General features: G+C 34.1%; 1 protein-coding gene across 1 annotated transcript in view; it reads right to left on the reverse strand.

Annotated features, from left to right (window-relative positions):
- Nucleotides 1-22,738, reverse strand: part of LOC144375737 (oxysterol-binding protein-related protein 11-like) — a 116,866-nt gene that overhangs the window by 22,276 nt on the left and 71,852 nt on the right. The window contains 4 exon segments of the mRNA XM_078041170.1: nucleotides 2,959-3,145; nucleotides 7,406-7,904; nucleotides 14,020-14,160; nucleotides 20,190-20,335. Of these exon segments, the coding sequence (XP_077897296.1) occupies nucleotides 2,959-3,145; nucleotides 7,406-7,904; nucleotides 14,020-14,160; nucleotides 20,190-20,335 (973 nt within the window).

A 22,738-nucleotide genomic window follows, 5' to 3' on the forward strand; every position in this document is an offset into this window, starting at 1 on the left:
AACATGTAAATATGTACATATCACTTCCTATAATGGAGGCCTCCAAACAGAACAGGTATGTCAAAAAGCTCACAGCCATTTGGGGGAAATAAGATGAAATAATCAAAGAAACAAGTTTGTATATAAACAATGTGTTTTTCCAAAAAATCTTGTTTTAGATAATATGAGCTGTATAGGAATTCACATACACAAACACACAAATATACATATGTACACATATATACTCTTAGAGTGAAGTTTTAGAACCTGGAAATACTTTGCAAAATGGACAACTAAAATTGTTCTACAGCTTCTTATCCAGAAAATAAACTGAAGAGAATAAAAACTACATGTCCCCCTAAAAATTATCAATATGACAGTAACAGCTGGAATTGGAAAAGTTATTATTGCAGTTTTATTTCCCCTAGACATTCTACTGAAGCAGAGACTCTGAAGTCCATTTTCACCAATATAAGAATGTCATGGGGATATAGATTTCAGCTCTAACTTTATATAAATGAGGGGATGCCTTACATTTTGAATTCTGTGCTAATAATATGTTCCAACACAGATTGAACAAATCAATTACCAGAAATGTTACAAAAAGATTTAAGCATCTAGTGAATTCTGCTTTAGTGACTTTTCAAGTCCCTTCTAGTTTTAAGGCTTGAATCCTATGATCACTATGATGAGAGGAATGAGAAGAAGCACTCATAATAAAATGTGATCACATTAATATCATCTCTAAATGGAAATAATTATTCTGAAAATCTCTTAGTGGTTATGCTTATGTATTTTGTTAATATTTGCTATTTCAGTGTTTTGAAATCTATATTTTAAAGGCCCATTCAATGCCTCAGAACCTAGCTTTTTTGTACTTCCTTCAATACTGTTGAGTACCAGTCTTCCAGTGAAGTAATATGGCTATATGCAAATGAAGGTCTCATATACAACTGGAGTGTGTTTTGATATAACCACTTAAAATTAACTGGCAGTATCTAATAAAATTCAATTTATTAATCCTATGAACCCAGAAATTCCATCCTTAGGTATCTACTCAACAGACATTCACACATATGTTCACCAAATACTGTTCTAGTACCAGTATTTGGAATAGCCAAAATTTAGAAATTTCAAATACTCATCAACATTAGAATAAAAAAATAGATTGTGGCATAGTCATACAATGGAATGTGATCCTCTGTAAGGAGCATTAACTCCAAGTGTACATGGATGAATCTCAAAAATATAACACTGAGCAAAATAAGTTAGATATGAAAGAGAACATAATATATGTGTACAATGTCACAGAATTGAAAAAGTGGTAAAAAATAATCTATGGTTTTAGAAATCAGTATAATGACCACCTCAAGTAGGAGGGGTGTTAAGTGGTGAACATGAGACAGAAGCAGATGGAGAGGGAGAGAAACTGTTAACAGGGCATGAGGCAGGTTTTGGGCCTACTAATATACTGTGTCTACTTCAAAGTGCTTAAATTTTTCTTTGGCAAAAATGCATCAATTTTGTATATATATCATTTTTTTCAATAAAAAGTTTATAGGAACAGGAAGTGTTGGGAAGTGATATTGGCTAAATTATATTATTAATATTATGTGTAGGGCTGGGGATGTGGCTCAAGTGGTAGCGTACTCGCCTGGCATGCACGGGGCGCTGGGTTCAATCCTCAGCACCACATAAAAATAAAATAAAGATGTTGTGTCCACTGAAAACTAACAACTAAATATTAAAAATTCTAAAAAAAAAAAAAAGAATTCAGCATCGCTTTAAAAAAATATTATGTGTATGTTCAAATACACAATAACAAATCCTATTATTGTTTTTTTTTTTTTTAAAGAGAGAGTGAGAGAGGAGGGGGAGAGAGAGAGAGAGAGATATTTTTTTTTTTTTAATATTTATTTTCTAGTTCTCGGCGGACACAACATCTTTGTTGGTATGTGGTGCTGAGGATCGAACCCGGGCGGCATGCATGCCAGGCAAGCACGCCACCGCTTGAGCCACATCCCCAGCCCCAAATCCTATTATTGTACTAATAAAAAACTATAGAAAGAGGAAAAAAAAATTGTAGGAAAAACTGGGTACAGTGGCACATGCCTACAATACTAGCAACTTGAAATGCTGAAGCAGAATTTCAACTTCAAGGCCAACCTCAAGAACTTAGCAAGACCCTGTCTCAAAATAAAAAAGGGCTGAGTAGCTCAGTGGTGAAGTACCCCAGGTTCAATACCCAGTACCATCCCTACCCCCAACCCCCAAAAAAGTTTATAGCAGGATAGTCAGAATAGACATCAAAACACTTAAGGAAAGAATAAGTATTCTTCTGAAGATCTTACTGAAAAATTTGTCTTCATGTAGTTTGGGTAATCTGGAGAAGTGCTGAAGATACAAAGCATGAAAGAACTATTATAACTGGGCTAATTCCTAGATGAATTCAGACAGAAGTCAGCATTCAGTATTGGTGTCTAAAGAAACTAACTTTAATTGTGTTTCTTGAACTATTTCTTATACTAGACATATTTTCACCCTAACTTGTGGCAAAAGCAATGATTACTGAGTCCTGGATCCAAATCTGAATTCCTTTCAAGGCAACATTAGGTCAGATATTGCATATTGATTTACTAAAAATTCTATTCTACATATCATTAGCTATTTTATCAAGAAAGTTTTCTCAGTATTAATAATTCCTCTTAGGCAGAACTGGGCCAGAGATTTGTATATTCATTTATTAAAAATTCTGTTCTACATGTCATTAGTTACTTCATCAGGAAAATTTTCTAAGAATCAACATGTTAATAGTGTTAATATTTTTAAAACTAGGTTATTATTTCCAGAATGTCTAGAAAGATAAATTTTTAAATAAAAAATAAACATAAAAATATAATCCCATCTACATAAACAAAGCAGAAAAAGAATAAGGAATTATAACACAAGATCAAAGAGATACCATTAAAATGTTCTTACCGGTGCAGTTTACCACCATAGAATGGCTTAGTATGAAAGGTAATGCTGGCAGAATACCCAGTTTTTGCACAGTTGACACTGACTTTGCCACCAAGTTCTACCCATGGAACAGTCAAAATTGACCGGGCATATGCACAAGGAAGAGAAAAAGTATATTCTTCTCCATGCTCCAGTAGACTGAGGATGCCTGTGTATGAAAACATGGTTAACATCTTTTTAAAACATAGTGCTACTAAAAAATTCACTATTTTTTTCCCTGTCCACTACATGACCTAGTACATGATTCCTATCTTCCCACATGATTATTTTGTTTAACCTTCATTTAACATTGGATGATACTGACTACATTTACAATTACATTTGATAACATTTCCTGGTATAGTGAATCAGATTTATTTCACCATGATCTTACTACCCCTTTGGGGTTTATGAGAATAATAAATGTTATAGTGGAAACTATCTGAGTTCCCGCTAATGCTCAAAAAAAAAAAAAAAATCCATTAGGCAGAGCTCAAGGACATGTTATACTGTACCATGTTAAGATCTGGTCACTAGTTAGTACTAATAACTTTTTCACAGCAGTTTGAGAATAACTGAATAGCTACTGTATAAAGGTATATATAGCTGGTATGATGGTACAGGTCTGGAATTCTAAGTACTGGGAGGCTGAGGCAGAAGGATCTCAGTTTGAGCCCAATCTGGGCAACACTGTAAAGACCCTCTCTAAAAATAAAATTAAAAAGGGCTGGGAATGTATTTCAGTTGTAGCATGCATGAGCTCCTATTCAATCCCCAATACTTCAAAATAAAATAAAATAAGGGATAGATAGGCCTTAAACTCAGATAATATGATGGGAAAAGTGTTCTTCACTCTAGTCTATGTATATCAAGGAAGGAAAAAATGTAATTCTATCATAAAAACTAATAATTTGTAAATTATATATGAATATATAAAATAAATTGCCAAATATTTAAGGTGAAGCTACAAGAGATGTGAGTGACGCTTTGTTTTTTGATACTTGGGATTGAACCCAGGGGAGCTCTATCACTGAGCTAGACCCCTCAGTCCTTTTTACTCTTATATTTGAGACAGGATCTTGCTAAGTTGCCCAGGATGGCCCTGAACTTTTTTTTTTTTTTTAATGGACACAATATCTTTCCCTCCCTCCCTCCCTCCCTCCCTCCTTCCTTCCTTCCTTCCTTTCTTTCTTTCTTTCTTTCTCTCTCTCTCTCTCTCTCTCTCTCTCTCTCTCTCTCTCTCTCTCTCTCTCTCTCTCTATCTTTCTTTCTTTTTCTTTCTTTCTTTCTTTCATGTGGTGCTGAGGATCAAACCCAGTGCCTCATGCATGCAAGGCAAGTGTTCAACTACTGAGCTATAACCTCAGCCCCTGGCCTTGAGCTTTTGATCTTCTTGTCTCAGCCTCTTAAGTAGCTAGGTGAGCACTTGGTGAGCACTTGGTGTAAGTGGTGGATTTTAAACAAGTATTGTTCTAATGGGGGTTTGTTCAATATTAAGTGATGCTATATTAAAGATTGTTTTAAAAAGGGAATTACATTAATGAGTACTCAATCTATATTAGAAAATTAAGAGACACTATAGGATAGATGAGCTACATTATTAACCTTCCTGAGCTTTTTACCTGTGTCTTACCAGACCAAATATTTAATTGGATATGAACTTCTAGAATGAACTCACGCATTTCTCTCTTAATGAATGCTCACTAAGTACACTGTTCTTTTGTTTTACAGTACTGGGGACTGAACTCAATTACTGAGCTACATCCCCAGCCCTTTTTATTTATATATTTAAAAAATTTTTTAGTTGTAAATGGACACAATATCTTTATTTTTTATATATTTTTATTTGGTGCTGAGGATCAAACCCAGTGCCTCACACACACTAGGCAAGGGCTCTCCCACCAGTCCTTTTTATGAGACAGGGTCTCCCTTAGTTGTCTAAGCTGGCTTCAACTTGGGATCCTTCTGCCTCAGCCTCCCAAATTGCTAGGATTGCAGGCGAATGCCACTGTGCCCACTCTGTTCTTAATGTTCAAAAATAAGGGCAAGAGTCACGATAATATTTTTATATGGTTTTTAGGACAACCAAAGACAAACTGAGATTATAATGTAATCTACCCAAAGCAACATCAACTATTGTTTTTTTATTATTGCTCTTTAGAGTCTTCATAAAGGGCAACAATAAATAAAAAGTATTGAGCCATTTCAGAAGAAACATGTTTCTGATTGTAGTACATTTATAAAACAGAAACTGTCAGAAGATAAACAACATACTTGTGTATATTTTAAGGGTTAATAACTTAATGCTAAATTGGGAAGGATGCTGCATTTTTATTACTTTTGTAAAAATATGTAATCTTTAAATTGGGTTTTTGATTTTTCATTTCTAAGAATATATTTAGCATAAGCAGTGAAAAATGTAGCATTTAAAATATGAAGAATACACAACCAGTTTTGAATACATGTGAGAATGGAAACATTAGGATAACTGAGATTCACAGAATTCTAAAATCTCATTTATCTATTAAATAAATGAATATTTCCCTATTAAAAAAAGAGAAAAGTATAAGGGGAACAAAATTAATTTTCATAAGTGCCATTCCCTGATTTTATTTACTTCTTGCTAAGGGTAACCAATAGAAATTTAATTTCCAAAACACAATGAATGAATATATACTAGCATTTTGATAATAAAAATTTTATTATTATACACCTCCTTCAAGATTAAAGCATGGTTTGTTTGTTTTTTAAATCAATTTTTTAAAAAAGATTAAATTATGGTGAACACAGTAATGTTTTTCCTCATTTCTATAAAAATGTTCTCCATTTTTGGGAGTGGAAAACATTACCATTACTAGATTCTTTCTGTTACATAAACTGGAAAGAACAACTGTCCTTGGGATGAGAGGGTCGAAAGGTGAGGTTCTAAATGTGGCTATGCCTCAACCTTTATAATCTTGACATGTCCCATCACTCTAAACTTCGTTTTTTTATCTATAAAATAAACAAACTGACCTACAATGGGCCTAAGGCTAATGGTATAGAGCATGTATCAGAAGGTGGCAAACTTTTTTTTTTTTAACTAACAAAATATAATTTTTTTTATATTATAAAAGTTATAATTAACTTGATTGGTAAATTGGTAAAACATATCACAATGGAACTTAAACAAGAGGGAAAACTGAAAAGGAGAATGAACTATTTTCTTATAAGCTATAATATAATCTTAAAATGTTAAGAGTCAGGATGATTTATGCCATGCTTACATTGCAAGTTTACATTCACAACAAATTATTCTTTGCACAGTTTTTCTTTTTTCTGTCATTATGTTTTCATTAACGTTTTAAGGATTTCTGTGGAGGTTTTTGTTTTCATTTTGTATCCTTGCCCAAAAGACACTATTTTCTCAAATTATTTTTTCATAATTTTTTGATGAAATAGAATTAAAATTTGGCAATGTATTTTTAAAATAGTCCGTGAGTGGCTGCTAATATAAGAGATATATATAAAAACTTTCCTAGAAGACATTTCTTGTGATTTTTATAATAATGAAAATAAGGGTAACAATTTCAATGTCCAAATACAGAAAAGTAGTTTAATAAAAGATAGTAAATGCATCTCACGGAGTATTATATAGTCATTAAAATGCTGCATCAATGTCATGGGAAAATTAATATATTTTGTAAAAAAAATAGCAGAACACTATACATAAAAATAATCCTAATTTTATAAAACTTTGAACATATACTCTGACTCAAAATTAAAAATAAAAAAGGCTGGATATGCAGTTCACTGTTCGAGTGCCCCTGCATTTAATCCCCAGTATACTTAAAATCAGAAATAATTTACTTTAAAGAAAAATTCACATTAGTCCACAGATATACTTGTAATATATGGTGGTACATGCTTGTAATCCCAGCAGCTTGGGAGGCTGAGGCGGAGGACTAAAAAAAAGCCAGCCACAGCAACTTATCAAGGCCTTAGGCAACTCAGTGAGATTCTATCTCTAAATAAAATATTAAAAAGGGCCAGGGATGTGGTTCAGCAGTTAAGCTCTCCTGAGTTCAATACCCTGTATCCCCGCCCCCCCCAAAATTTTATATATATACACACACACACACACTTTTCTTGTGCCTCAACATACATCTGGAACACACTAGGAATCAGACCAAAAAAAAAAGCAGTACACACAAAACTTCCAATTTGTAATTAATATTTATACAGATTCCCAAAATTAAAAACTGTAGTTTTTAAAATTTTTTTTTTAAGATGGACAACATGCCTTTATTTTATTTGCTTATTTTTGTATGTAGTGCTAAGGATTGAACCCAGTGCCTCACCCATGCTAGGCAAGTGCTCTGCCACTGAACCCCAGCCCCAGCCCGCTATTGTTTGATAATAAAAATTGAAGAACAATTTTTCTACTTACCTTCTCCAACCATTGTCACACCTATTGACATGCCTAAGAATTTGCTTTTAGTCCAGACATGTGCATTTACACACATCTTCCTTTCTGCACATTCTGCATAAAATCCTGAGACTGGAGGATGATGGGAAACCTGCTCAGCAACAAATCTGACTGTGTAATAGTCTGATCCCACCTGGCTTAAAGAATCTTCTGATAGAGAAGTATGATTTGTGACTGCCTGGGTGGAAGAGCTGCTAGCAACACTGGGTGTAACCTCACTTTTCGGCATCCTCCAGGAGCAGTGAAATGTTTCTCCAATTATAGGATTGTACGGTTTCTTAGCAATGGCTCCCTTACGGCCTTCATGAAATGAGGTAAGGTAGTACTCAACAAAGCGAATCATTCTGTCCTCAGCTGTGGCTCCGTTAGTGATGGTTATAAATAGGTCTGGATGAGACATAAAGTCTGCATACATTTCCAGCAAGGAACGCTTCTCTAGGATAAATGTAGGGAGCACCACCTAAAACAACAATAACAAAAATAAATCAAAAAGGGAAAATTTAATTCATGTGTACATCTATAGACAATTATTTGTATGCTTTGAAAGCATTTCACTATAAATAGATATTACAAAACAAAGATACAAACAAAAAGGATTTAGTCTCAGTAAAAAATAAGCATGCTTACAAGGAAATGAGAGCCTGCCCAAATGGTTAAGATTAAATCCAAATTTAGGATACTGAGAAGATCAGATAGGGAAAAAAAAAATCTTCAAACTTTTAGACTGAATAAAAGTATCACCAGGAAAATGGTTTTAAAATCCAAAGTAAATGTGAGCCATGTCTTTTCTCCTTTCTTACCCTGAAAATAAACTATAGGTGATTGATCAAGATATGAGAAGAGGCAATAAATGCCATTTCCTGGGAACAAACTAAAGAGTTCACAGACCAAAGTAAAACCTGTAACTTGTAATTAATGTTAAGTACAAGAGAAGAACTTCTGACACTAAAGGCAGAAAAGAAAGATTAAATACTTCACTTAGAACTGGAGAAGAACTGCAAAATGATTCAACTCTTTGTGAAAGGAAATTGGTGATATTTTTCAAGAGCCCTAAGAAGTTCATACCCATTTAGCATAGTAATTATTCCTACAGAAATTTAGCTTAAAGGAAAGAAATAATATGAATGAAAGAAAAGGAAGGTAAAATGAATTAAAACAATTTACATTTTAAACATGGTTCTAGATAATTTAAATACAGAACTTTCACCTAATGAACCATTATAGTCTTTCAAAATTATGGTTTTAAAGATGAGACACAAAAGACATCAGATGATGAAGGTTCAGGTGATGAACTGAACACACACATCTTAATTTTGCTTTCTACTGAAATCTCATTTAAATGACATTAAATAAATTCTATATAAAGACAAACGCAGAGATAGCAAAAAGGTACACAAAAAGTAACAAAATTCAGGAGTTTGTTAATTAGAAAAGTGAACCTTAAGCAGTTTACATTAAAGATTCCTGAAAAAGCTCAGGAACTTGACAGCCCCAGGTACTTCTGAATCTGGAGGTTTTGAGGAGTGCTACTATAAAGATGACTGAGTGAAATCTGTTTATAAAGTCCAGAGGTTTAGTTTCTGGAGAGTAAAAGAAACAAGGTGGTTAATTCTCTAGATTAGAAAATATAGGGGGCTTGTAAGAGTACAGACACTCAGCTGATAAAAAGGTTTGTAAGTAACCCTTTGTAAATTAAATGTTAGATGCTGAGACTCTCTCCTGCCCACACTCTTTTCCTGTTCAATATCTAGTTGTTTAATCAACCACACAGGAGATGAGAAAATTTTCTTCTAGGAAATTACCAATCCTAGAGAAAAAAAACCCAACGATTCAGATACCACTTCCCCAACAAATGACCCATCCAGATTACTGGACAATAAAAAACACAAGTATTATCCACATGTTCAAAACTTAAAATCAGCTTTTTTTGTTTCCTAAACTTAATCATAGACAAAAATCCAAGAAATGCCAGATCTCTAATTAGAAATATAAAGGCCAAAATAAAGACACAGATATGGAATAAAAAGAAACCTCACAAGAGGGGGAAAGTATTCAAAAATAAATAAATAAATATATCTTTAGAGAACTGAGAAAAAAAAGAAACAGGGAGGCTTCTGTAAAAAGAAAAATTCAGAAAGTTTAAAAACATGCTAACAAATGTTAAAACTGAAGAGAAGGATTAGCAGATACAGGTAAGAAAATCTCCAAAAAATTAGAGGAGAAGAGAGAAAAATAGATCAGAACAGGGAGTTCAATGGCCATTAAAGGGTTTCAGAAAGAACAGGGGAAAAAAAGAAAAAAAATCATTAAGAAAGTAATTCAAGGCTGGGCATGGTGGTGCATGCCTATAATCCCAGCAGCTCGGGAGGCTGAGACAGGAGGATGAAACTTCAAAGCCAGCTCAATGATGGCAAGGTGCTAAGCCATCTCAGTGAGACTCTATCTCTAATAAAATACAAAACTGAGCTGGGGATGGCTCAGTGATTGAGTGCACCCGAGTTCAATCCCTGCTACCAAAAAAAAAAAAAAAAGAAAGAAAAGTAATTCAAGAAAATGTCAAAGAACTGAAAAATATTAGTTTTCACATTGAAAAAGATCAGCAAGCATCCAGAGACAATAGATAAAAAAGAAACCTGGATCAAGATTCAGAACAATAGCTGGGCATGGTGGCACAGGCCTATAATCCCAGTGAACTTGGATGGCTGAGGCAAGAGGATCACAAGTTTCAGGCCATCCTGGGCAACTTAGGGAGACCCTGTGTAAGAAAAAAAAAGGGAATGGGGCAGGGAAAGTAGCTCTCGGTAAAGTGCAAGTTACTTTCAATCCTTAGAGCCATTAAAAAAGATTCAGAATAATTTCAAAGAGAAAAAGAAACAAAAAGGGTTACAAAAGATTAACACTCATAATGACTTCAGTCTTTTCACCAGAACCTTGTAGTAAGGAGGCAATATTCTGAGTGAAATTTGTTTACAAGTTACAAATTCTAACCACACTAACAATCAAATATGAAAGCAACATAAGAAAGACATTTCAGACACACATTTTCACATTCCGTTTCTACAGATCTTTCACAGAAATTAGAGGGGGAGCATGTGCTTCAACAAAATGAGAGGAAACTAAGAAAGAAGAATGAGTTAGATCTAGAAAGGTAAAGAAATCCTGGTTCAGATTAGAGTAATGTGACTTTGATAAACATGCACAAATATAGAAAACCCCAACAAATCCAGAATGGTTATCAAATATAGTGGCAAGAAGTATGGAATTTGTAGGAATTCATGCTATTTGAGGATCAAATGGTAAAGGGAAAGTGAAATTTCTACAAAACTCATACTAACCCTGTTTTTGTCTTGATTTTCTGACTCAGGGCAGAAGAAACTATGAGCTTCATTCTAGTCTTGATAGGGGTTACTTTCTTCCTCAAGAGACAGACATGGAAGACTCATCTACACACTTCATGCTGCTACTGTATCACCTTTCCAAACCAGAGGACAGAACATCCTAGAGAAAGTAGTCTCAACTGTTTCTGTATTTGGCTTCTGTTGACCATCTGCTGATGAAGTCAATACTCTCAACTTCACACTCTGCTGCTGGATTGGCTGAAGACTAATTTCCCCCCAGTCGAATTCTGGCTTCAATCTGCTCCTGAGAGTTGGAGGTAGGTCATAGTTTGCTTAGAAGCAAAAAATACTAAGCACCTTACTCCCTCTGCCCACATTCTTGCTGAAAGTCTGGTAGCTGGTTCACACCAAATGTTCTGAGACATATATATTTTACAGGATTCACTCACAATTTTTGTCTTCTACAAAAAGGGCTCTTATGAACTCTCAATATTTTATAAGAAGCTGAAACCAGAGACTCAAATGTTTAGCCTCCCTTCATTAGTGAGCTGTCCTCTATAAATGGCAAAATAGCCCTTTTCTTAAGCTTGTGTTGGTAATTCACCTCTTCCTAAACTAAGTAATGTTGTTATGGGGTACAAACACAAGTGGTGAAACTATAGAGAAAACTAAGAGGATGATTAACACAAAAAACAAGTTAAGTTGCTATATTCAGGAAATAGTACGTGACAACTGGGAGGGGCACTCAAAGAGGTTCCATATTCCGTCAGTGTTCTATAATTTAATGTGAGAGGGATGGGTAAATGGGTTTCATTTTACCATTATTCTCTGAATGTTTATAAGTATTCTTATTTTAGTCTTCTGTGTGTAAAACGTATTTCAACAAAGAAAAGATAGTAACTAGAAAAAGAAAACGAAGCAAATTGCCTATAAATAAAAATAAAAAAGAATCTTCAAAGTGAAAGCTATATATATATTAGCATGGTGGCATGATGGGATTCTTTTCTTTTTATAAAATTTTTATGACATGTTTAATTATAATAATAATATTATTTAAAAAGGACCAATAGGGAAAATGCACATTACTCATTTACAACGTGGAGAAAATATATATTACTTAACTAAAACATGAAGGCTGAGCCCATGGCTATCTTCTTCCTTGTTGTCCCAATACTTAGCACAGAGTCTGGAATATAATATGGGCTCAGTAGATATTTGTTAATCGGTGTGATAGTTTAGATAGGAGGTAGGTGTCACTGCAGTTTAGTCACAGATTCCTTAATATTGCTTGAAAAGTACTATTCGTTTAAATGTTACGTGATTATTCCTAATTTGTCCTCAGTTAATATTAACACATAACTTTTTAATTAACATGGCACAAATATGGAGAAGTATATATGTACAGTATTCATGCCAAGAGACAGTTTTACTAGAACATTCTTTTCAAATGTTCTTATACTTGGTAACCTCAACATTGTTTTTATGCCTGCTAAACCTAAAATCTACCAAGGGATAGGAAACACCATACTGATACCAAACAAACCCCTCAGATGACTACTCATTTTACTAATTTCACAACTAATAAAGTCTTTTTTTTTTTTTTTTTTTTTTTTTAAAGAGAGTGAGAGAGGGGAGAGAGAGAGAAATCTTAATATTTGTTTCTTAGTTCTCGGCAGACACAACATCTTTGTTGGTATGTGGTGCTGGGGATCGAACCCGGGCCGCACGAATGCCAGACGAGCGCGCTACCGCCTGAGCCACACTCCCAGCCCCTAATAAAGTCTTTGCTGGACCAATAATATGAAGATATTTCTTGAATAAAATGATACTAGTTGAAGTACTGAAGTTAAATGAAATAATTAATGAGTTCTTATTAATTCCTAAAATGTCTGTTCCTTAGTAGACTTTGAAAAGCAATCTGTTCACTTTTAAAACCTACTATAGGGGCTGGGGCTAGGGCTCAGCGTTAAAGCAATAGCCAAAAGCCTAGCATGTATGAGGCCCTAGGTTCGATCCTCAGCACCACATAAAAATAAATTAAAAAAAAAAATAACCTACTATGAAGCACAGTAAATTAAGTAAAAAAGAAAAGCTTTCGATGTTTATGAGCTTTAAAGTGAATGCTAAAATCAAAATGCTTTCTATTTAAGTTGCATTTTCAGGTGAACAAGTCACTGAAAATAATCTTTAAACTTTCATTATCTTTAAGGGTAACAAAATCTTTAAGGGTAACATACAGATAAGTCAATTTGAAATTCCATATTAATGCATAATCATATCAGTAGTGATTCAAGGTAAATAATCCCATAGTAATTGATATTTGAGATACATAGGTTTTAAGCCTAATTTGCTTTTAGAATTAATGTTATAGAGATACATAGGCTTTAAGCCAAATTTGCTTTCAAGATTAATGTTATGGATTAATTGTTTAAATAAATTAAAGCACACTAATTATTTTAATTGTGAATAAAGAAGATTGGTTGAAAATTAAAAATCACAGATCAATGCTTCTCAACTTTAATGTACTTATAAATCAGATATCTAATTAAGATGCAGATTCTGGTCTATTAAGTCTGGGACTAGGGATTGAGATTCTGCATTTCTAACAAACTCCCAGGGGATGGTGATGCTGCTGGCCTTTAGATCACACTTTTAAATTAGCAAGATTGTAGAGGATGGATCTATAAACTATAATCTTGGGACCAAATCTGACCTGTTTTGTTTTGTTTTTCCCCTTGGGTGCTGGAGATTGACTCATTAGGATGCTTTACCACTGAGCTACATATTTGGCTCATTTTTTATTTTGAGGCAGGGTCTTATTAAGTTGCTCTGGCTGGTCTTAAACTTATAAACCTCATGCTTCAGCCTCCTGAGTCTTCTGGGATATCAGGCATGCACCACCATACCCAGATCCTTCTGCTTTTTAAAGTAAAACTTTATTGGAACATAGTCATGTCCAATTCAGCAAATTTTTTCTTATGGTTTTTGCAGATTACATCCTTTTCCTTAGACTTTTCAGTATAGTATACCAATAGATCCCTTTTATTTTTTCAGAAAGAGGATTTACTATTACACTCCCTGCTGTACCAAAAAACCATTAGATTTTTATGAAAATAAGAAATGTTGATTAAGAGACTAAGAAACTAATCATCTAAAAGACAAGCCCTGACAACATTAACAGTTTCCAATATGGTCCTGACCTACCAATCTCCATAGCCAGTTTATACCATTACTTACTCTCGTTAAGTCCATGCCCAGCTTGAGCTGTGACAAGAGATGCAGGATAACACTGCGTTGCTCTTCTACAGCTCCCAGGTCATCCTCCTTGTTGTCACAGGTGTCTTCTACCTCATCATCTGCATTTACTTCTTCAGGTTCCTTGATGTAAAACAGAACAAGTCTAGTGTTACTAATACCCATTAATAAAAGGTTTAACATCAGACTTTAAGAAATTTCTACTTAATCTAAATCAATCAAAGGATGGGTAAAAATAATCTGAAAAAATAAATTCTATCATTTTGCCATGGAATGAATTTCCTTCAAAGAGCCCATTATTGCTGGAATTGAAAATTTGTGGTTTTTACCATAGACATCCATATAAAATACATTTATTTTGTAGAAAGAGAATTTTTAAAAAAGAGTGAAGAATGTTTCATTTGAATCTCAGGCTTTCACTACCTGCCTGGGGACCTCACCACTATGTATAATTTAAGTTTTAAGAGTTTTGAGAATTAAATATTTCCTTCTTTTAAAGCTAAAACTATAAGAGTATTTTTTAGCTAGCCATGGTGGTGCACTCCTGTGATCCTGGAAGACTCTGGAGGCTAAAGCACGAGGATCACAAGCTCAAGGCTGGCTTCAGCAATTAGGAAAACCTTTTCTCAAAATAAAAAATAAAAAGGTCTGGGAATGTAGCTCAGTGGTAAAGTACCTCTGGGTTTTAAATACTCAGTATTTAAATACTCAGTATTTTAAAAAAAGAAAAAAAAATTATTGGAGCATTGTAATTATATATAATACTGGGATTCAGCATGTGTAGAAGTAAATTTTAAAATGATTGCAAGCATTGGGCATGGTCGCACAGCCTGTATTCCCAGCAACTTGGGAGACTGAGGCAGAAGGATCACAAGTTCAAAGTCAGCCTCAGCATCTCAGTGAGGCCCTAAACAATTTAGCAGGACCCTGACTCAAAATAAAAAATAAAAAGGGCTGGGGATATAGCTCAGTGTTTAAGTGCCCCTGGGTTCAATCCTCAGTAAAAATAGCATAACATAAATAAAATAAAATGACTGCAAGCACATGTCAGGTCTCTACTGTAAACTGTATTTTGATATTCATTCACTCTTGAAGTTGTCAGGATGAAACTTTGGGGTTCAAGAGAATTCTAGGTCCACATATTGAAATCCTATAGTTGCTCATGCTATCATAATGCCACAAACATTCTCTGTACAGCTCTTCAATTGATCACTAAAACAACCCTTGGGGGTTGGGGATATAGCCAGTTGGTAGAGTACTTGCCTCACCTGCACAAGGCCCTGTGTTCAATCCCCAGCATCCCCTATCCAAAATAAAAACAACCCTTGGAAAAATGAAAATGTTTTAGCTCTCAATTTGGAGCTCCTAACTCCAAATGACTGATTAAGAGAAACAATTTTTACTTATTTTTATTTACACAACGGTTTCACATCCTAAGATTCTATAGAATCTTATCAGCTGTCACATTACAGGTTTATGTGGGGTTGATGTCCCATCTTTCATTGGAAAGCCTCATTAGTATCTCTGTGCAAGAGAGCTTTATATCAGGATTTTATCAGTTGGTCTCAAGTTATGAAAAATTTTAAAAGGTAATGATTTTGTTAATGTCTTTGCTTTTGATTTTTCCCCCCATCATCAAATGCTACCTAACCGGGCTGGGGATGTGGCTCAAGCGGTAGCGCGATCGCCTGGCATGCGTGCGGCCCGGGTTCAATCCTCAGCACCACATACCAACAACGATGTTGTGTCCGCCGAGAACTAAAAAATAAATATTAAAAATTCTCTCTCTCTCTCCTCTCACTCTCTCTTTAAAAAAAAAAAAAAAATGCTACCTAACCAAACTGTTCCGCATAGCTAGACAAAGAAAACCAATTTTACTCAGATGCAAAATCAAAAATCTAATATTCTCAAGAAGCTAAAAACAAAATATAAAACACAGTAACAGAGTTAAAAGATAATGGGTTTCTGACCATTCTTTGGCCTTTTATCTTTGTTTTCAACTTCCCTTTTGCCAAGGAAATCTATTTCAACTAACATTCTGATAAATCAATTAATGGTGTAATTTATTTCCTTATGTTAAGACCAGACAATTATTGTTTCTATATGTCAGAATTACTTCTATTTTTATGACCCTAAGGAGAGATCACAAAGACTTCCCAAGTCATCTTTTCAATGGCTAGCAAGTTTGTCAGATTATTTCCTGTTAATATTGGATAAATCAGTTGCATAATATAGTTTAAGTATACTCAAACATTTACTCATTATAAAATGGGGAAAAGTTGATCGTCTTCCTCTCTATGTATGGATACCAAATATAATTGCCATTTGGGATTAAATAATTATGAGACCTCAGAAAAAAACCCTGCTAGGTCTTTATTAAATAATGTTCTCCAATCCTCTGAAAAGGTACCTTTACACTTAAGGTTAGAACCTAGGCCACAGATTAATAATGCAAATACTTTTAGGGGGTGGTGTAGGGTGTAACTCAGTTGGTAGAGTATGTTTGCTCAGCATGTATAAGGGCCTAGGTCTAATCCTAGCTCCCAAAAAAATAAAACAAACAAACAAACAAACAAAAACCCTCCAAAACCAAATAGCTTTAACACTACCATTTATGGTTTGAATTTCCTCCAATGAAAATAATATTAAATTACAGAAAATATAATCTGGCAGAATAACTCTTCAAAAGAATATAATTTTGATGAGCTAGGGTTGTAGCTGAATGGTAGAAAGCTCATTTGGCACATATGAGGCACTGGGTTCGATCCTCAGCACCACATAAAAATAAATAAATAAAATAAAGGTATTGTGCCCATCTACAACTAAAAAAAATAAAAAAGAAGAATGTAGCTCTCATAAAAATAGTCAAACTCACTTATTAGAATAGAAAATCAAAAGGAAATTATATTAACAACTAAATATTAGTTATAAATCTTGGTGTGAATAAAAGAAAAAAAGTTTTTTATTGTTTTGTTTGTTTTTGGTGACACTAGGGATTGAACCCTAGGAGCATTCTAACTCTGAGCTACATCCTCAGACCCACCACTTCTTTTTTAAAATTTGGAGACAGGGTCATGCCAAGTTTCCATGCTGGCCTTGAACTTACAGTCCTACTGCCTTAGCCCTCCAAGTAGCTGGGATTACATGTGTGCACCACTACACCAGACTCTCCCTTCTTTTTGAAATGCCTCTTCTTGGTCATCTTGCCTTTCTTAAAGAAAAGCTTAGGTAAAAACACATCACCAAATAAACATGGTCAAATGTATAACGTCCCTCCAGACCCACAAGGGTTAGCAAATACAATAGCAAAAGTTGTTGAATTTCTAGGAAGTCAGAGCACTGGAGATTGCACGGCAAAGGGAAACCACAGTAGTCTACAAAACTCAAATTAACTTCATTTTTGTCCTGATTCCTGACATGGGCTTCATTCTTCCTTACTTAGCTGCAAAATGACCACTACTGTGCTGTAGATCTCCAATTTATATTACACTTATTTTTCAAAGAAGGCATCTGTGAAGCTTTTGGGCAATAAAAGTCTATTCTGGAGTAACTGAGTAGAATCTAATATCCTTTAAAATTTTTAAAAAAACAAACAAACTCTATGCATTTATATGTTTTTCACTTAACACTATGTTCTTGTTCTATGCACAATTTTGAAAGATTTGGAAATAACAGCAATCTTTCTTCTCCCTGACCCTGTGCCCCATTTGTAGCATAAGCCTCTATGCTGACCACCAACATGCTCTGTGTTCTTTTTTAGAAGAATGAAGATGTTGCAGTATAACTTTTACTTATAATCTTATCTCTAGTACTGATCTCTCTCCAAAGCTATAGTTCCATCATCTAATTGCTTTTTACAAACATTTGCAATCACATATCTTCCTTTGTAAAATTCAATATGTTCAGAACCATATTAAACATTCTCTTTAAAAAGCTCTTTCTTCTTAATTTCTAGCTTTGTAAATAGTACCACAATTCTATCTTGTCATTTAGGTTCAAAAACCTGGAGTTGTCTTTGATCCAATCTAGTCAATCACAATCAAATTTATTTTCATTTGAAACGTACAATGCCTATCCATTGGTCTTCATTTATACTTCCATAGCCTTCTATCACACTTTAATTTCACCATATACTTTAATTTCATATAGCAGTCTTACATATCACATTCTTCCCTGTGCCCATAACCCTACTATCTATCCATTATGACTCAATTCTTCTGCAAGATTTTTATATTCTTTGGAAGCAAAATTTACACTGTATTCTATGGAGCAGTGTTCCAGGGAGTATCATCCCATTGGAGTGCAACATGAATGTAAACTCCGACAACACAGTGACCATATCCCATAAGTTATATGCTCTGCTAAATTCATTTTATCTTCATCACTTCCCCCAATCCCCCATGGTATTAGGGATTGAACTGGTACAAGAGTTCTCTACCACTAACCTACATCCTTGGCCCTTTTAATTTTCTCTTTTGAGACAAGGTCTTGCTAAGTTGCCTGGGCAGGCCTTGAATTTGCAATCCTCCAGCCTGAGCCTCCCAAAGAGTTGGGATTACAGGCATCCATCACCAGGCCTAGCTTCCTTGTCACAATTTTATAAGGTATTATTATTATCATCCCTGCTTTACAGATGAGGAAACTGAAGCTAAAAGTGGTTAAATAATTAAGTGGCACATGTCTGAAAATAGCATATTGTGAGTTCAAAACCACCAGGAAATTAAAAACATGCTGCAGTATTCCTGCATGTGTTATTCCTGTTTTGAGATTCCCCTTACTCTTCCTCTCTTCAAATCCTGTCTCCTTTCCCACTTGGTCTCCAAGGCTTTTCTCATCTAATCTATGCAATATGTCTTTCTTTCTCTGAATGTCTATATCCCAATGGCCTCAACCATATCAATTAAGGAAAAAAGTACTATTTCATATTATCGTCTCAGTGTATACATGTTAGGACTCTAAGCAGATTACAAATCTTTTCAGTAAAAGAACTATCTTCTATATTTTGCTTCTCCTTCATTTTTTAACATTGGACTTGTCATATACTTAATAGCTTAATAAATACTAGTTAACTGCTTGACTCAACTTATTTTTAAAAAGTTTTACAGAAAAAAAAAAACATTTCATGCATTACTTCTTTTTCCTGCTTCTCTGCCTACTCTGCCTCCACTGCCTGCCTCATCAAGTCAATGCCTTTACCAGCTCTGCAAGTCCCCATGTCACGTATTTCTTTTACAAAGAAATTTACTAATATATAAATAACCATAAACCACACATTACTCTTGACTCAGTAATTCTCCTTGAGACACAACCTAAGAAAATAATCCAAAGAAAGGAGAAGGGGGGGAAAAAAGTAAACAAGATAAAAAAGTGCTATTTATAATAACAAAGAATAACAAACTAGTTATTTGCCAATAGAGACATTAACTCAACAGCCTATTTCATAACCTTTCAAACTTTAATTCTATGGGCCAGAACCACATGAAAAAATATTTAAGAGTCAAGTAAAAATAGCTTAAAATAAAATTATCTACGTGATTATGGTGGCCATAAAAATAACAGGCAAAAAAATAATAATATGATTTATAATAGTGGAAGATCTATGAATATACTAATACTCTTTGGCTTCTGAGAAATAGTCAATGAAAATTTTTTTAAATATTAAACCCTGACATGTACTATTTTAAGTAGAGTAATTTTAAAACAACCGGTTTGATAAAATGCTATCAAAAAGCTTACTATAATAGTAAACTTTTAAGTTTATAAATATAATAGTAAACATCTAGTAAACAATGTTAAGCTAAGATAATGGGTAAGAAATAAGAGATAAATACTATGCAAATAATTATATAACTTATTTTCTAGAAAAAGAAAAGCATGCAAAATTTGAATTTAAAAAAAATATTTTTATCAAATAAAATTAAATCAAAACTAAAAAGGATATATGATTTAACCTGGAAAATACAATATGTTCAAGTTTAAAATAAGAGACCTCTTCTGAAGCAAATGCAGTTTAAAGTAGAACAATAATGTTTAGAATTTGCAAGTGTTATATTGACTCAAATGCTTTAATAACAAAGAGAAAACTGATTCTTTTCAGGGATTCTTGATTTTTTTTTTTAACACATCAAAACCATATATTTATATTACCTTACCCTTGCTAACAGTCCAGATTCTGCAACAGACTGCTCTTCTGGGACTGCCACAGGTTTACTGTGCTCAGTTGCAAATGGTTGATCCGATCCATTTTTATAGTGGTCTGATAAAGGTACCTTTGGTTCTAACCACTCGATTGTCGTTCCTGATGAGGTAAGAGAAAACTTTTGCTGAAACTTGCTCATAATCTGGAAAGTTCAGCAGATATGAATTTTAATAAACAACTGTTTTTTGAGCCTACAAGACTAAAAGCAATTCAACCTGTTAAATGACCCTGAAAGACAGTGACTTGGATCTCATTAGCATGAGCACCATGATTGGATATTTTACAACACAGCAACTGACAACTCGAAATCAGATACTATTTAAAAGAAATCAACCCTGAATAGGACTGAATTCACTTCCTGGCCAAGTCTGTGAATCATGAAGTATATTCCCAACCAGTTGATACACTCACCTCTCAATAAAAATATTTGCCTCTAGTAATCAAAAAGTATGCAATTAGGCATTAGAGGGTCAGGCATCTGGACTGTGAAATAGTAAAATTTGTTTCCATTTGGGATTGCAATTTTCTAACCAATCAAAATAACTCCCTGAACCTAATTTAAAAATTGCACATACTGTCCTTATTTTTTCAATCATAAAAAAGCACCATATAACTTAAACTGAAAGACTCTTCTTTCTACTAAATAAATAATAGCTGACCTACTAAAAGACAGTGGTCACATTTGGAGACCTGTCATCTTCTCTGTTAATGACTCAAAGGTCTCTTGTTACCCTCAACTAGTTTAACAAAGTGGATTCTATGCCTAATCAATAATGGAAAATGTTCCATTGGATTTCAGAGGCTGATTTGGGTTTCACAGAAGCTAGGTTATTGACTGTTATAATATGGGACACTAAGACTACTATAGCAAAAATTTATAAGAGCAAGGAATTTACTCAGTCTATAACAATATCCAAGTTTTCAGTAGAGAAATTAATTTCATGATTGGAGGAACACTCTAGATAAGTTCAGGGGGACTGTTTTAAAATTCCAAAGAAATGAGCTGGGAAGGCAGTTCACTGGTAGTGTCTACTTAGCATGAATAAGGTCATGGTTTCAATCCCTAATAATGCACAAAAAGTAAATTTAAAAGTAAGTAAATACATAAATAAAATTCAAAAGAAGTGCAAACACTTTGTTTCTACCTTAAAATATCTATTTTCTTTTTCTTTTTGGTACTGGGGATTGAACTCAGGGGCGCTTAACCACTGAGCCACATCCCCAGCCCACTGAGTTTCTTAGGGCCTTACTAAGTTGCTGAGACTGGCTTTGAACTCACAATCCTCCTGCCTCAGCCTCCCGAGCAGCTGGGATTACAGGCATATGCCACCACGCCCAGCAAAATGTTTATTTTTAATATCAATATCCAGATGTGTTTACTTCTGAAAAATAAAACACACATGAACTAATTAAAAGACCCATTTTAAAAGCTCACTTAACTGACTGAAAAACCATAACAAAATTATTTATCAAACCAATCATATGCTCTCAAACCAATGATCTAAATCAAGGATCACTACTGAATCTCTGGAGAACATACATTAAGACCTTATATAGCTTATATAGCTCTTTTGCTGCTTTTTGGTGACCATGTCCTGACCTGCTTTACTTTACCACATTATTCCACCACAATGCTCTGCCTCATTTCGACACCCCCCATCCCTGCCATGAAGTCAGCTGTCTATGGACTGAGACTTCTGAAATAGGAGAAATTTGGAGACAGACAAATGTAGAAAGAGTGTCATGTGGAGTCAAAGGGGAAAATTCTACATGCCAAAGAATACTAAAGTCTGCCAATTACCACCACCAGAAGAGAGACATGGGAAAATTCTCTCAACTCTCAATCTTGTTCGACTGCAGGCTGCCCCCAGAAGTGAGAGAACAAAATTCTGTTTTTAAGTAAATAAAAACAAACAAACAAAACCCTTAGCAAACTAAACATTAAACTTAGATTTTATTTTTCTTGCCATCTCAAAATTTGAATAGAGAGAATCACAGATTCTGGGGCTGGAGTTTCCTGTATTTCTCCTTTGCCAGCAGAACAATAAAACTACTTTGTCCTTTTTCTCCAAAAAAAAAAAAAGAGTGAAAAGGTAATTAACTTTTCTTTCAAGTTATATTTCATTCTCAAGTAACTTAAGAATAAATTCTTACAGACCTAACTTGGAAAAGATGGCAATTTACATTGAGAGATATCAATGCCAATTAATTAAATCCCACCAAATATCCAGAAACCTGTATTCGAAAACATTGTGAAGCATGAAAACAATTTTCACTTTTAAACACTTCTGTGTTTAAAAAAATCTAAATTTATATTAGAAATGCTTTGTTGATCATGAAGGAAACATTTAAAAACAAGAGCGTATATTAAATAAGGTTGAATATTAAACCTGTTTAAGTCCCAAATTTTCAATTCTGCAAATATTTCAACAAAATCGACACTGGTGTATTAAAATAGATTGGAAATCATAATCTAGAGTTTATATACATTATTATGTTAAT

Source organism: Ictidomys tridecemlineatus, chromosome 3 (genome assembly GCF_052094955.1).
Source record: "Ictidomys tridecemlineatus isolate mIctTri1 chromosome 3, mIctTri1.hap1, whole genome shotgun sequence".
Classification (NCBI taxonomy): domain Eukaryota; kingdom Metazoa; phylum Chordata; class Mammalia; order Rodentia; family Sciuridae; genus Ictidomys; species Ictidomys tridecemlineatus.